This window comes from Rosa rugosa, chromosome 7 (assembly GCF_958449725.1).
Source record: "Rosa rugosa chromosome 7, drRosRugo1.1, whole genome shotgun sequence".
Taxonomy (NCBI): Eukaryota; Viridiplantae; Streptophyta; class Magnoliopsida; order Rosales; family Rosaceae; genus Rosa; species Rosa rugosa.
Genome location: NC_084826.1, coordinates 27,258,754 through 27,275,278, shown reverse-complemented (window position 1 = coordinate 27,275,278; position 16,525 = coordinate 27,258,754). Strand labels below are relative to the sequence as shown.

The following is a 16,525-nucleotide window of genomic DNA, read 5'->3' as shown; positions in this document are numbered from 1 at the left end:
CAACATTGATCAATTAGTTAATTAGCACTGCACCACGTCCTTGCTGAAGAGTCCTAACTAATCCATGAAGCCAAAGTCCTTTATCTTCCATATCTCTCTCTCTTTGCTTGGATATGTATATACCACCCTAGCCGATTCTAACCCAAACTCCTAGATTTTTGCTTGGAGTTATCACATACGAGAGGAAACTTCTAACATGCTTCTTCTAACTCTTCAGATAAAGATGTTGATAATTAGAAGATTTTTAATAATGATTAGAAATCTCCCTCCCACTGCTATGACGTCTTGATGAAATAGAGGTTAATAAACCGGGTGTAAACAATAGGATAGTTTGTTCCTCATAGGAGATAATTTATTTCCGCAGTAAAGACCTGAGTCTTCAACTTGGAGCTTGAAGTGTCTTTATTCTTGAGTACACCACCAATAAAACGGTTCATCCTCTTCTTTCTGGCTAAAGATTCAACCAAATCATACATGATAATTAGTAACATTCCCAGCCAAAATACCCTTTAATCTCAGTAGTTGTGCCACTCTACTAAGCTAGATTGAGCATCAGCACTACTCAACCCCACTCTCATTTCTAAGAGGCTAGATGGTCTAAACCTAGTCACTTGCCTAAACCTGGGAAAACATGCCTAAGTTGGGCCATTGCTCCCTAACCTAAACCACCATCTAGTGGCAACCAGAGCAACCGGTACCGGCTATTGCAGTGGTCGTGGCATCACCGCAAGTACCTGAGAAGCAACTTTGAGACCCATAGGGGCCCTTACTCTAACAATAGTACCAACAAAATCTAACAGTGCAGTTCTAGATGGAGAGGAAGCTGAATAAAGCATAGTCGCCGCTAGAGCTGGCCTCCCAACTGGCGAGGTAATTGTGACAGTCTCTGTCTATGGTGGAAGAGAATCCCAATAGCCAATAGAGCCTAAGCCACCCACAAGTCCTACATAACTAGTGCATATGCAAATACACATAATCAATCCTTGGAATATGAGGCGAAAAAATGGTACTTGTCTTGACGGATGAATGGTTTGTCAAGATCCATCACCACCACGACTCACATCATCTCTTCTCGATCTATCCCCCTTTGATCCAAAATTCCACACGAAGGAAATGACAAATAATGAAGTCGATGCGTTGTGCCCATTGAGCTGTAGTACCGGTTGGGTGCCCTAGATATCTACCAAATTGGCAACCGATCGAGAGGAACCTCCATGATATTGCCAAGCCTATCATAGTTACCTAACACCATCGTCGCGCGCTGTCTTGTAAAACCACAACTCTTTGGATATGATCTTTTGCATATTAGTAGGTCCTTGAAGCAACAAATGATACGACCATTCAAACATTTCCATATTGTAACTTTGCAAGATATGGGCCAAATATTAGAGATGACCGCCATGGAACGATCCGGTTCAAGCACTGTCGATCGCCAAATGTATCACCAAAAACCCGTAGTTTCCTCCTTCTCTGACAAGATCTACTCCGGATTTTGCCCTGAATTCCGAAGTGGATCTGTGGGCCCCACCTTAGGAATAACCCTACCGAAAGTCACTCCAAAAATGGACTACCCAAACCTGTAGAAAATCAAAATTTATACTTCGCAAACAACAATCCAACCTTAACACCTTGAGCCTACATGCTCTCCATAATCACAACTAACTCCACAAAAATCACAATAATAATCCAACACTTCCACAATAGTCAACTAAATATCTGAAATTAGACATGTCTCCAAATACACGAATACAAGCTCCCAAATTTAAAACAAATATCCCATAGGTAAACAGAGTAATCTAAAAGAAGAAATCTGAATCAAAGTATACAGAGGCTAAAAAGGTAAAGTATGATCAAAATATGGCAACGGATGATACTATGTAGGGCTGGGACAAAAAAACCGATAAACCGGGCTAAACCGACCCGATTTGGCCGGTTCGGTTAGGTTTTGTCTCTTTATTTCACTTTTCAGTTTCGGTTCGGTTCTAATATAGGACATGTTGGTTCGGTTACGGTTCCCATGTTTTGTTTCTTGTTTTACCCAAACTGAGAGAGTGCAACATATATTTACACTTTTCCCTACTTTATATAATTAGGTGGCAGTAATTTAATGGGCAAGCTCTTGTGCTTATGATAGACTTGCCTATATACTATCTTTTTCTCTAATAAAATACAAACCCTACTCCCATCTCTCTCTCTCTGTCGGCCGCCCACCTACCTCCCTTTCTCTTTCTCTATTCTCTTTTTCTTTTTAATCATACTCCCCCATCTCTTCCCTCTTAGCCGCAACCATATTCTTCTTCTTCTCTTCTCCTCCTCCTCCTCCAGTTCTCGTCCTTCACTTCTTCTTTGTACCAACTATTCCAATCTTGTTCTAGTCTCACTTCATTGAAGATTGAGATGCCCAGTTCATTCAAAAAGCCAGAAACTGATAAACCCCCAGTCATATTTTGATCTTCATCCCCGATTGGCGATTCCCAATTCGAACTTTAGAAGGAGATGGCTTCGAATCCTTCAAGTGATGAACTGTTGTGTTCTTTGATGGAGAAATTGAGAAAATTGCAGAGCATAATGTGGCTGGGAAGCTAGGATATTGGATATATTTGCTGCTGTTTTGTTGTGTGTATAGGAACCGGTAACAAGCCATAACCGAACCGAACTAAATGGTTCCGGTTTCAAGTCGGTTCCGGCAAAAAAAAAATAACAACACCGAACCAGAAAAACATCATAAGTTTCGGCAAAAAAAAAAATCCAAAACAGAACCGATCCCAGCCAGGCCCGGCCTTGCCCAAAGGAAGGTAGGGCACAATTTTTTTGAATACAAGGTTATGTATATATATATATATATATATATAAATAGCAATATATGTTAGGGAACGTGAAAAAAAAAAAAAAACAAAAAAAATCTTTTATTTTAGAAGCTTATACGATACTAGCTACGTGTTTTATTCTTCTTCAATTCTTCGAGTCATCGAGAACTGTAAAAAGTCATGCAACATTATAGTAGAATCTTTCACTCTCTTCAAAACTTTGAAATCAAACAAATTTCTCTTTAAATTTGGGGTTTTTATAGTTAGTAAATCCCTCAATGCACTTGCATCATTTGTCATTTTCAATATTTCCCCTATCTTCTTTTCATCTCCCAATAATCTTTCTCCTCTCTATTTTTCTATTCTTCTACGGTGAGTAGACATATTTTTTGACATTCCATGATGCAGGTTGAGGTATAGATCAAAATAGATATTTGGTGTTCTTTATTTTTGAAATTTTGGATATTAGAAATTTTGTTGCTTATTTTTTGTGGTTTCGTTGATTATTATAAAAACTTGTCATTAATTTATAATTTTTCAAAGTCGAATTAATCTCAGAATCATCAACAAAAAAAAAATCTCAGGACCGGCCCTAGGCACCAAAAAAAATTTCGCCCTGGGCATCAAGAACCTCAGGATCGGCCCTGATCCCAGCCCTAATGCTATGCCTCAATTTCTACTATGTCGAACCAATTGATCAGCAAACTAGGCATTTGAAACTGAATGGCCTAGAGAAAAGTATTTGAAAACGTTAAAGTAAGTGGACCTTTATTTAAAATGAAATGCATGCAATTCTTTTTCAAAATAAATGCTCTTATTAACTTTCTAGCATATTGGATTTGCGACTTTGGAAATGATTTGTGAGTTTTGCTTTGGTTTGATTTCTGATAAGAACTCTGGATTTAAATAATATTTATGACTTATGATTTATGTTGGTTACTTTGAAGTTGAATTCTATGTTAATTTAAGATTTTAGATGAAACTCTTGCATTTGAGTTCGAAATATGATTTGAGTTATGAAAATTGATAAATGCTTTGGGATGTTAAGATTATATTCCTCAGGTAGGCCCCACAGGGCCACGTCGAATTTCATGATAAAATCTGGGGTGGGTCCTGTCATCCTCATCAGCTTCAAAACCCAGCTAGGCTTGATCACCTTGAATGGCGAGTGCCACCACAATCTTGGACGCAATGTCCTCGATCACCGCCATGTAGATAGGTTTGGATCGAGGGAGAGTCTTCGGTACACGGTGTTAAAATACATGCACCGCTGAGATGTAAAGGTTTTGAGTGATAAATAACGGGCTCCACATATGGACGGTTGAGATTGCATATTGACTTGCACCGCTGTGTATAAAAGAATTTTTGTTGGATCTATTAAGGAAAGAGATTGTGTGTGATTAGAAGTTCCAGTTATTAGGAAACTAATGTAATTAGCTGATTGATTTATTTGATTTGTATTACTATAGATAGCCCTACAATTGTGGATCGTGCTGTTATCCACCTTGTATATAAGTTGTACCAAAGCATATCAATATGATTAAGAAAATATCTTCACAAGTTGTACCAAAGCATATCAATATGATTAAGAAAATATCTTCACAATTCTGTTTCTCTTGAGGATCGAAGGGAGAGATCGTAAATAGAGTAGAGAGGGATGATAGGATGGAGAGAGGGAGGGCAGAAGAGAGAGAGAGAGAGAGAGAGAGAGAGAGAGAGCATTTGATTTGTTGAAGAGAAGAGAGTTGGGAAAGGAATGTAATACCGTTGCGGTTAGACTATTTGTTGAGAGAATATTCTCATATTTGGCTGAGACTACCTAATCTTCAACCCTTAAACAACGTTAACTTCTCAAGTTGGTAGTAGCTTAGTCCACGTTCCACTTTCATAATATAAATAGGTGACATACACAACTTGATATGCTCGTAGTTTGAGTATAGTTTGAGTGTTTGACATTGTAGTGATTATGATCGAAAAGGACGATGCATGTGATGATGGGTAAAACCCTTTGCTAAACTTAAAAGCAAGATTTGTTTTTTTGGTATACTTTAAAAGAAAGATTTTAATCCTCCATATATAGATGTTGAAACATGCAATTTGTTTAGTCCTCTCACTTTCACATGGCTAGGAGAGCGCGCACACAACTTTTGACTCCAAGTAAGATCCCAAATACAAACCAAAAGAAGAAACACATAATCATTTTTGCTCAAACAGAAAAAAAGGTACTTAATTATCTATGGTTATTTGGGTTAATATGGCATTGGATACCTCCATTGTGAATGTCACATACATGATACATGTACCAGGCTACCGGCTGCTTTCATGCTTTGGTTTAGGGATTAGTGGTTACCCTGGCCCTTTTCATAATGCGCCATTTGTCGCCGATTATGACCACACCTCTTTTCTTTCTCTTGTCTCTTCTTTTTGGCAATTTCTTCTCTGTTAAACCAACCTTAATTCTTTCTTAATTTGCTATATTTGCTCTACTGCTGTATATGACCACTTTCATAGGCTCAAACCTGCATGTAATTGTAATTGTAAAAAAAAAAAAATTGACAAATTTCAAGATCAAAATTAGAGTTGGGTCCAATGGCAGCAAGGCGCAAGCTTTAACGTTAGTTTTGGTTGGTTAAGCCGCTGAACGAGTCACGTTATTTGTCCTTGTAAATGGTATGGTAAATATTGCAGGCCAGCTATGGCCGTGTTCGTCAGTATCCAATGCTTGGTTTCATATACAAACAAAATTTACGGGCAGCCACAACAGCAAACAGAGAGAGAGAGAGAGAGAGAGAGAGAGAGAGAGAGAGAGAGAGGAGACACTTTCCCAGCTAAAAGAGAAGAACCATGACTACTTGAAAAGGGATAGACAGAAGTGGAATTTGAGGTAATTACTAGGTGCTACAAACAGTTACAACTAGCTTACTTTTTGACTGACACAATTGAAGTTTGTCACATGAGAGCTAAGAGTGATCGATCAGAAAAGAGAGTGACAGAGACAGACATAGCCCCTAGACCCTAGACCCAATAAGCTTAGCTAGTGAACAATGATGAAGATTGAGCTTTAATTTGAAGCAGTGGGCGTGAGAAACACCTGCAGAATCTGAAAGCACTTTCAAAGACGCTCTCTTTCCTTTCTGGGTTCTTTCTTTTCTTTTCTGGGTTACCCTTTGATTCCAGGTTTGAGTTTGAGTTTGAGTTCTCAGCTCCAGAAATTGATCGCTTTCGGCTCCGGAAGTTGAAGTAGTGCTGAGAGTTCAGTGTCGTATTGGAGAAGGTGAAGTCAAGAATAGAAACCAATTAAGTCCGGACAGGGCAGGGCCGGGGCCGGGGAGGGACCTACTGCTTAGTTTTGGCGGGCAGCAACGGTCACTATCAATGATTTTTTTGTGGGTTCACTCTGCTTCTTCTTCTGCCCTTCTCACTGAGACAAGACGACCCATCTTCTTCTATCTACTCACTCACTTACACTTAACGGTGGTCAATTTTGATCGTTCATAACACATCTTCTTCTCTTTTGGTCTCTCTGCCTTTCTTGGTTGTTTCATCGATTCAGCTGCCCGATCACAGTTCAAAACAAGTGCTTGGGTGGGCTGTGACCCCAAATTTCAGCAGATCTCAATCATATGAGGAGGAGATCTTCTACTCTGCCTGTGAGTTCTACTTGTGCTCTGTTCATTTCCTGGATTTAATTATTTACTTAACCTTTTCTGCTCTTCTTAATTTTGTTTACTTCTCTCTATATTTCATTGCTGTGGTTGGATCAACTAGGATATATATTTCATATTTGGGACCACTTGAATGATTCATCTGCTCTCGGCACAAAGATCTATATGAAAACTCTTTATGAAATGTGAAAATGTATTGTCCAATATTGATCAACTTGAGCAGAACTGGGTTCTTTCTCAGAATGATCTCTCTGTTTGTGCTTCATTGTATATGCTTGACTACCCTTATTGTTTATTTAAAGTTTGTTCGGCTGCAACTCTTTGAAAGATCTGCAGCTTCCTTTCCATCTCTTTTTCTGCTTCTGGATCAGATCCTCAACCTAACTAGAGTAAAACACATAACATGCTTGTTGAAATGCATCAAATTAAGAGCAGCCAGCTGCTTGCAATCGGATCTTAGTCATGGTTGACCTAATGCATAAATGTTGTCTGAAAATGAAATACATAATGTTTCAGGTGGTGGATGTGTTTGTGGTACTTTTTGCATTGTTCACCGGTGCTCCGTTTCCATGGGCTGCTGTCAAGGGCAGTCATCCACATTGCAAGAAATTAAGGGAAAACATGGGCGAAATTCGACCTCACAGTGTCACCATCACTGAATTTGGCGCAGTTGGTGATGGGGTCACTCTCAACACCAAAGCCTTTCAGAATGCCATCTTCTATCTCAACTCTTTTTCTGACAAGGGTGGGGCCAAGCTTTTTGTCCCCGCTGGCCGGTGGTTGACAGGAAGCTTCCATCTCATCAGTCATCTAACCTTGTGGTTGGATGAAGATGCAGTCATTCTTGGATCAATGGTAATCTCATACTTCACCTTCTTCCCAATAATGGATAAATTTATATATGCAATGTATAAATGCCATGTCTAACAGTTGCAATTAGGGCCTTCTCTGGCTCTCTTTGATTCATTTTCCCTCAATTTATCTCAGTATGCTCCTTACTTTATTGTAATGCGGCTGTATTGTCCACACCAGCAAATTTTTTTTTTTTTTGAAAATGAAAGCAACCAAATGTTATTTTTGACAAACTGCTAATTTGGTTGTGCATATTGAAGTAGCTGTAGTGTTTGTTCACTGCTAGTCTCAAAGTTTTGTTATTTTCGATCTTCATTTGGGCATTGCTATAATGCCATCTTTTATGACCTTGTGGCCGCATGTATAAAATATTTGTATTTAGCTCATGATACTGAATGGCTTCTTCTGGTATTGTACCAGAACTCAGATGATTGGCCAGTTGTTGATCCCTTGCCATCATATGGTCGAGGAAGGGAGTTGATGGGGGAAAGACATCAAAGCCTCATCTATGGGCACAATTTGACCGATGTTATCATAACTGGTTGGTAAAATATGATGAGGAATTGTCTCCACATGTGCATTTGGCTTTATAAATTGATGTTGCTGACTTGCTGTTCTCTTCATGCAGGTCATAATGGAACGATTGATGGTCAAGGCAGCATTTGGTGGAATTCGTTCCGTAACAAAACTCTGAATTATACAAGGCCCCATTTGGTGGAGTTGATGAACTCAACTGGGGTTGTCATCTCAAACCTGACTTTCTTAAATTCACCATTTTGGACCATTCACCCAGTATACTGCAGGTTAGTTCTATCGACAAGGATTGGATGGCATTTTTCTTTCTTGGTTGGTGAATTTCAAGTGTTTTCAGTGTCATATTAAAAAATTATGCAAAAGGGAAGTTATTAATTAGGAGAGAGTTGAGACTTTTTTTTTCTGGATGAACAGCCATGTTTCCGTCCAGAATCTCACAATCCTTGCTCCTCTCAATTCACCAAACACGGATGGGATCGATCCAGGTGAATCACTAAGTTCTTCCTTTTAATGTCATCAGAAGCAGTTTAGAGCTGCCAACAACTCCTGATAGCCTTGTTAATTGTGTCAACCTAATCTTTTACTATAGTGTGCATATTCTTTCATCTTTTGTTGTTTGTAGAATATATTCTCCTTCAAAAATAATTTCAAATAACATCATACACCTTCCTGACCAACTGCATCAACCTTTGAAGTACTTTCTAGCTTCATCTAGTCTTTGTAAACAACAAGCAAACAATCATTATTCTCACTCATCCTTTTTATCATATCCAGACTCTTCTGATAATGTCTGCATTGAAGACTGTTATATAAGCACCGGTGATGATCTGATCTCCATCAAAAGTGGGTGGGATGAGTATGGCATTTCATATGGTCGTCCCAGTAGAAACATTCTCATTCGCGGGATTACGGGGAAAACTCAAACAAGTGCAGGAATTTCAATTGGAAGTGAGATGTCTGGAGGTGTTTCAGAAGTTCATGCAGAAAATCTCCATTTTTTCGGTTCTCATACAGGTATCAGAATAAAGACATCTCCGGGAAGGGGTGGTTATGTCAGAAATATCTATGTGTCAAATATGACCTTGGATGGTGTATATATAGCTATAAGGTTCACCAGTCACTATGGAGAACACCCAGATGAGTTTTTCGACCCAAGTGCCCTCCCTATCGTAGAACAGATTACTTTTAAAGATGTCATAGGCGATAATATCAAAACTGCAGGCCTCCTAGAGGGTTTAGAAGGTGGCAGTTTTCAGAACATTTGCCTATCCAATATTATCCTCAATGTAACATCAAAGTCCCCATGGAACTGCTCTTCTATTCATGGATATTCTTACTTTGTTTCTCCAGAAATCTGTCAGCCTCTGAAGGAGAGTATCTCCCCTGAGCATTACTCGGATTGTTACCATCTATCAGATCAGAAATGGTTTTCCAGTGCATAAAACAGAGGCTATCTTGGTGGATTACCCTGTGTGAATGTTGAAAATTGATTCTTGCCATCTCTCAACACAAAGAAGTATTGACTGGTTTGTGCCCTTTGGGGTGGGTACTAAGAGATAGGTTTCTCGCAACTTTGTGTGCAGTAGCAAATAATTAAGTGATTTTGTTAAAAGTTAGAAATATAATGATTTTATGCTTCCAGAAACACTTTGTTTCCCTCATGCCTTTTAAATTATACAATAGAAAAGAACGATGTTTAGTTATACAATAGAAAAGAAAGATGTTCAATGCAGCTGGGTAAAGATGCATATTATCTGTAAAATGTGATGTTAAATAAACATTCATACCATAATCCGAATTTTTAAGAAAAATGACCTGATGTGAATGGTTAATATCGTCTGACATTCAATATATACTTCAAAGAAGCAATCTCCCTGCAGTGCAGTTTTTATATCACTTCACTGTCTACGTTTCTCGAACATTAACAGATGCAAATGCCCGTAAATGTTGAAGACGAAACTGTAATGTAATGTCAGTTTGATGCAGGGGAAATTTCTATACCATTAACTTGCATTTTCATAAAAGTTAAATAACATTGAATAGGTGGTGTAATAATTTAAGGAGTATCAGTCTCGAAAAAATCCCTATCTAAATAGTTTTAAACATAATCCCAGTTTATCTTGGGGATGCTTCACTGCCATCCTTCTTTATAACAGAACACAGAACCTGCCTCGAGATATAGGTCTCCAGCTCCCTGGACACCTCTGTCAACTTCAAGTCAAAGTTACTTTTGTACTTGTGCTTTGGTGAGGGAACAATGCCAGTGAACATAGTTGGTGAGCCAGAAAACCTCCTTCTTGGGCTTGAAAACTTTGCGACGGGTGACCCTGGCATCCACCCCCCTTTCGATATTAAAGGTGTTAAGCCTGATCCTGCTGTAGTTGCAGTGGCTGTGGTTCTATCTGTGCTCATCGTCAATGGTCCGGATTTCGTCTCTAATGGTAGTGGTCTCAATGAATCATGCTCTGCAGATGGCTTCTGTTTCAAAATTCTTTCTCTGGCTTTCTCAGCTGCGAGCAATGCCTTCTCTTTGCTCAACTTTATCAGCCTCCATGGATTAATGCTGACGCGGAAACCTTGTGGCTTGGTTGACGTGGAGGGCTGAGGATCTCCATCAATTCTTATGGACAGCCTTCTGGGATTCTGAAACATAAAATGGCATTTATCCAATAAGGCAGAATAAATGGCAGATGAACAGACTTGTATGTCTTTGGAAATTAAGCAAACTAAACGTAGGCTGTAATGCATATAAACTTTACCTGAATTCCTGCATCATGTCCTCTGCATATAAACCTTGATACACATGACGGCTTTTCGGGTGAATCAAAATCACTAATGCTCTCATCTGAGGAGAAATCTGAATCATCATTAAATGGATCCATTTCCATAGACTGGTTGATCTCCTCTTTCATTGCCAGGATATAGTCATATGTTCTGATTCCCTGCAGCTCGAATTTTTACATTGTGCAAATCATTGGTGAGCTTATAAAGTAAATTTCGCTTCATCTGTCAACTTCCATACTCACTCAAAACTGTGGACATGGGGCAATTAGAAAATAAACATGGCACATGAGAATTGAAAAGTAACTAGCTACCTTCTTGATGAGGACCACATGAAAGAAAAAAAGCTGTCCCATTGCTGCTGAACCATAAGCTGTCAATAGAGTTAGCAAGACCTGCATTGCAAGATTATATCAGACCAAACTTGAGTGGATAATGAGTCGAGATTAGATTGGAATGGAAAATTGAGGACAGCATTAACTAATCAATTACCGATATTGTGGCAAGAACAGCTCTTGGAAAGTCTAGGTAGAGTTTCCTCTTCAGCTCCTGCTCTATTCCATTTTTATCGGTGAAGCACCTGACAAATATGGCAATTGCTGTTCCTCCTTCTATGATCAACTGTGCCACCAGTAAGTAGTAAATTTGTTTACATTGACAACAATGGACATGGTGATTATTGATTGGTGATAGACAAGTTGAAGCAAACTGATTGAATACTAAAACAACTTACAAGTAACAAAACGAAAACCATCAGAAGAATGAATGTGGTGTAGTTCTTTTTACCAACACAGTTGTTTAACCACTGGTTAAAAAGAAAGAAAAAGAAGTTGAATCAGAATCAGAATTAGAATTTGGGTTATAAAGTAGAACAAGTAAGAAGCAATACACACCCTGCAGTGGTGATCGAAGCCTTCAACGCACCGGTTGCATGTCCTGCAGTGCTTGCTTCGTTTTTTCACCTGCAAAAACAGAACGGAGTTACAGAAGAACAACCCCAAAATTACTTTTATGTGAGATTTTTGCTTCAGATTTACAACCCACCTCGAAGTCGCAGAGTGCACAAAACGAGATGTCGTCTTCTCTGAGATCGGGAGAGACAGCGTCGTCGTCTTTCATGAGCACAAATGGAAAAGGAACCAACGGCTCCATATGAGTGCTGGTCTTCCACGGATCCAGATAACTCCTCCTTATAAAAGTCCTAAGAAGCTTCTTCTCCACTCTCCTCAAGAACCTGACCATAATCTGCCCCAGAATGAACCAGTGATTAAGTTCCGGGTACCCTTTACCACCTCCTCTGGAGCCTTTCTTCTTCTTCTTCTTCTTCTTCTTCTTCTTGAAGCTGGTTCTGTCAGTTGGGTCCGTCGCGGTGCACCGGATGAAGAGAAACATGACCGAAACAGCAACCATGGAGAAGACTGTGGTGACTGTAATCTCCGCGATTCGATTTCCCAGGAAAAGTCCCAGGAATGTGTAGAAGGTCACCACCAGAAAACTAAAAACCGCGATTCCCACCATCTGCAATGCAATGGACTTTCGAATGGTGTTACAAGAAGTGCATAATAATCAGATGCATGTGGTAAAAGAACGAGGTACGTACCTGCAAAGGATGGAAGGGGCGTTGCCAGCCATGGCGTCTGGCAGTGATCATTTGTTTTCAAAGCTTTTCTTCTTGAATTCAATTCAAAATTGTTCGACACAAGATTGAGTTTGTGTTTGTAAAGCAAAATATTGGTGTTGACTGCCGCATCCCCAACGGTCCTCTCTATTCTATGCGCTGTGTTTCAAATTTGAAATTGTTGGCCCCACTCCGGTCGCACGGCTCCCCTTTATCATGAGACTGGGAGCGGCGTGTCCCACTGTCGTATTGTTTTTTTTTTTTTTTTTTTCCCTGTCAATACTCCTAGTAACATAATTTTTTTTTTCCCTGTCAATACTCCTAGTAACACAATTTACAATCCACACCCACTTTCAATTTTTTTATAATATTTCATTCTAAATCTTTTGGCACTTCCTAAAATACCCTCAAAAGTTAAATTTTTTTTTTCTTCTTTTTGGGTCTTTTCTTCCCCGTCTCTCTCTCTCTCTCTCTCTCTCTCTCTCTCTCTCTTCTCCAAAATCACGACAACTCTTCCAAAACCACTGGTTATCTGTCTAGCTGTTTGGCAGTCTGGATTTCTGTGGATGGGAAATTTCAATTCCTATCAGAGTAAGATATATAATCATGTTGAATAGATGGGATAAGAGGTGGATATAAAAAGAGTGTGAGGAGCAGCTCGACGGCATGTAGTCGGCGGCGATGACGATAGTGGTGACGGAGAGCATGGTCTGCTCCTTGAGGGCGAGGGAAACGTGGACGCCATCGGCGGGTTTCTGGATCAGGGCGCGGAGGGTTTCGATGAGGCGGTGGAGGGTTTTGAGGAGGGAATCCGGGTCGGATGTGAAGAGCGGGTAGGAGAACTCTTCAAGGAAGACGATGAGCTGGAGCTTCAGAGGGCTTGGTCGATGAGGGTTGGGTTCGCAGAGGTCCACCGGACAATTTTTCAGAACCCAGGGATTTAACACTGCATCAACACACACCATCATCATTATAAACGCAGAGAATGAAGCAAAGGAGATCGAAATCATGACCTGCAGGTTTTGGAGCTTGATGTGGCTCTAGATCTGCTTCACGGCCTCGGCGCGAGAGCACTCAGGGGCGCCGCCGAGGAAGCTGCCGAGAGCTGGAGAGATCGGAGTCGGCTTCAGAATGGCAGCGTTCCTGTTGACGTTTCTCTTGGGCTTGATCGCGTCGGCATCAGCGTCTGCTTTGGGCTTCGCCTTCCCCTTCGATTTTGGTGCGGCGGCGGCGACCTTGACGGCGGTTCCAGCAGTGGATGTGGAGGACTTGGCCGGCAGTGGGAAGAGAAGAACGGGGACCTTGGTGGTGGTCTGGAAGAGAGAGGGGGTGGGTGTTTTAGGAAGTGCCAAAAACTTGGGATGAAATATTATAAAAAAATTGAAAGTGGGTGTGGCTTGTAAATTTGGGGGTGCAAATTTCACCCCCCTTTATTTATAAGAGAATAAAAATATGGGAAGCCCTTCTAATGAGGAATACTAAAATGAGGATTATGCAAAGGGAGCTAAAATTTGCACTTCTAGTTTTACATTCTACACTCCCATTGTGCTTCTTTTACCAAATCACCCCTCTATTTATTTGTCCCCACCCTTCTTTTACCAATCCTTATTTAATTCATTGTGTTTTTGGGTTTTGAAGGATTAAATACTTGTTACTCCTCAAACTTTTGCTTGAAAAACAGTTTAATCCCTCGCCTTTCAAATTAAACTGGATAGTCCTTATTCTATCTAATTCTCACACAACTGGTCCAAAACATGCCTAAAATGACTATTATACCCTCACTTCCTTTTTTTCCCCCCTTCTCTCTCTTTCTCTCTCTATTTTTAATTTTTCACTTTTTTTATTTATTTACTCTCTCTCTCTCTGAGAGTTGGTGTAGGCATACTCCGCCATTAGGGAGACCATCATCCCCGCCCCGATTTCCCTGTCGTCCAGTCTACTACCTCCAAAGCCCCTCCCACGACTCCCACAACGGCGAGAAGACCACCACGTCTTTTCAGTCCACCCCCGTCCTCAGCCCCATAGACTCCCATCACCACTCCCAATCCCTTGTCAGCTGCCACTCCCGTGACTCCTCCGCCATCATATGATTCAAAAAAAAAAAATTGTATCCCAATTCCAATTGCTATATCAACACACATTATCACCTTTACAGAAAGCTAGACAAAAACAAACACTAACCTAAAGCCAAAGAACCCGAATTGGTGCCCGATCCAGAACCCAGCCCACCACTGTACCCATAACCTCGACCTCTCCAACAACTCCCTTTCCGGTTCCTTAGACAAAGGTCTAAAAAACTGTACGCAATTGCAGAGACTGATACTCGCCAGAAACAAATTCACCTGCGAAATTCTGAAATTCTGGCCGGAATTTGGTTCGATATGGAAAATCTCCTCCAATAGACCTCTCCGACAACGGCTTCACCGGATCGGTGCCAGAGGATTTAGGCGACCTGAAGTCTCTCTCATGCACGCTCAACCTCTCGTTTCAATCACTTTTCCGGCACGATTTCGGAATCGCTGGGAGATTTACCGGTGACGGTGAGCTTCGATTTCTGCAAACACTAAGCCCTGAGTTCTCCGGGTAACCCAAATTCCTCACCCGGATCCAATAACAACACACAAGGCTGTGACCTTCATCGCGATGAAGGTGGCGATCCGTACCGGATATTTTGGGGGGGGGGGGGGGGGCGGAGGAGGAGAGTTTTAGGGGTTTCGTTTTAGGAGGATAGAGAGAAAGAGCTGAGAGAGAGAAGTAGAAAAAATAAAATAAATAAATAAATAAAAAGAGAGAAATTTTTTTAAAAAAAATGAAAAAAAGATGAAGTGAGGGTATAATAGTCATTTTAGGCCTGCTTTTGGACCTGTTGTGTGAGAACTAGAGAGAATAAGGACTATCCAGTTTAATTTAGAAGGCGAGGGACTAAACTGTTTTTCAGGCAAAAGTTTGAGGAGTAACAAGTATTTAATCCATTAAATAACAAGTTTTTGCTCAGATTTAATTCAAAAGTTGCCATCCTAATAATTCTCTAATATTTTTGATGTCCAGATGCAAACGACCTCTTGATTTTCTCTCTTCCTCTCCCAATTTGTTTTTAGTTTTTCTTTTCCTCACATGCTTCTCTCTCTCTCTCTCTTACTGATTTAATACCAGTACTACTACTGAAGCTAGGCTTTTGACAATTGATGATATTCATATCATATCTGCATTGAGTGCATTCATAGCCTTTTGGGCCATTCTCAATCTCTCTTCTTCTTCAATTCTTCAGGGTCTGTTTTGATTCTTTCACCAAGAAAAGGGTTAGCTTTGAATTTGTCATAGAAAGGTATTTGCTTTTATAATTCTAAGGCTGGATTAGACTTATTTGACCCTCTTTGTTTTTTAATATTTTCTTCATCTTTGTGGTATGTGAGTTTCCATTAGTACCCTTTTAAGTTATTTCTAAAAAACTTACTTCTCCTTCAACTGGTCTCAGTGCCGGCCCTGGCTATAAGCCAAATAGGCCTATGCTTATGGCCCCCGATGATCATGGGCCTCAAAATTTTTTTACCCTTCTTTATGTCTATGTAGAAAATTAAAGGAAAAAAAAAAACAATAGCTCGCCTTTGCTTGCAAGTAATCCGGCTTTCACGGATTGTTTTCAATTATGGAATTGGAAAGCCTATGAAGATTGGAGGACTTACTTTCAATTTTTCATTCTCTTTGAAGCTTGTTGAAGAATTTAATTTTTTTTTTCAGCATCAATACTTCGTTTGATCTGTTCATGATCCATTATTCATCTATTCTAAATTTATAGAAGCCTTGGCAATTGGCAAGAAGGAACCATTGAATTCGATCAATTACTATCTAACAAAAATAGATATTCATTGGGTAAATTTCAAGTTTTGGTTTCTCTTTGATGATTTAGATTAATATGGATTTCTTTTTCGATTCACCTGATATTATGAACTGATGAACAACACCAGAGTTTTACTCCGAGTGGTGTACAACGCAACACATATATGGAGTTTCATTCAAATGACATGCTAGTTATTTTTTGGGAATAGATTGTTTTATATATCACAAATTGATTATTTGATTATTGTTATGGTTAATATATAGTTCTTAGAAGATGAAGGTCTTTATCATTTTGTTGAATACTCTACCTTTATCAAAATTTCAAGTTTGATTTCACTACAATGTATCTTTTTCGGTTGCTATACTAAGTAACTCTTATTATAGAGTATGATTATGGGGGTAGAAGAGAAAAGAAGTAAACGATAGATCAC

At 39.8% G+C, this 16,525-nt stretch overlaps 2 protein-coding genes across 2 annotated transcripts; one reads left to right on the top strand and one right to left on the bottom strand.

Moving 5' to 3' along the window:
* The first annotated feature begins 5,572 nt into the window (after window positions 1-5,572).
* Window positions 5,573-9,611, top strand: LOC133722056 (probable polygalacturonase). Its single transcript, XM_062148864.1, has 6 exons — window positions 5,573-6,457; window positions 6,989-7,327; window positions 7,745-7,865; window positions 7,953-8,127; window positions 8,273-8,343; window positions 8,633-9,611. The coding sequence occupies exons 1-6, from the start codon at window positions 6,431-6,433 to the stop codon at window positions 9,298-9,300; spliced, it is 1,401 nt and encodes a 466-aa protein (XP_062004848.1). The 5' UTR covers window positions 5,573-6,430; the 3' UTR covers window positions 9,301-9,611.
* Window positions 9,612-9,830: 219 nt separating this feature from the next.
* LOC133721886 (protein S-acyltransferase 18) lies at window positions 9,831-12,422 on the bottom strand. The gene is made up of 8 exons (XM_062148652.1): window positions 12,240-12,422; window positions 11,684-12,157; window positions 11,533-11,601; window positions 11,373-11,444; window positions 11,132-11,260; window positions 10,954-11,034; window positions 10,618-10,800; window positions 9,831-10,501 (listed from the first exon to the last, which is right to left on the bottom strand). The coding sequence occupies exons 1-8, from the start codon at window positions 12,288-12,290 to the stop codon at window positions 9,974-9,976; spliced, it is 1,587 nt and encodes a 528-aa protein (XP_062004636.1). The 5' UTR covers window positions 12,291-12,422; the 3' UTR covers window positions 9,831-9,973.
* Window positions 12,423-16,525: the final 4,103 nt, after the last annotated feature.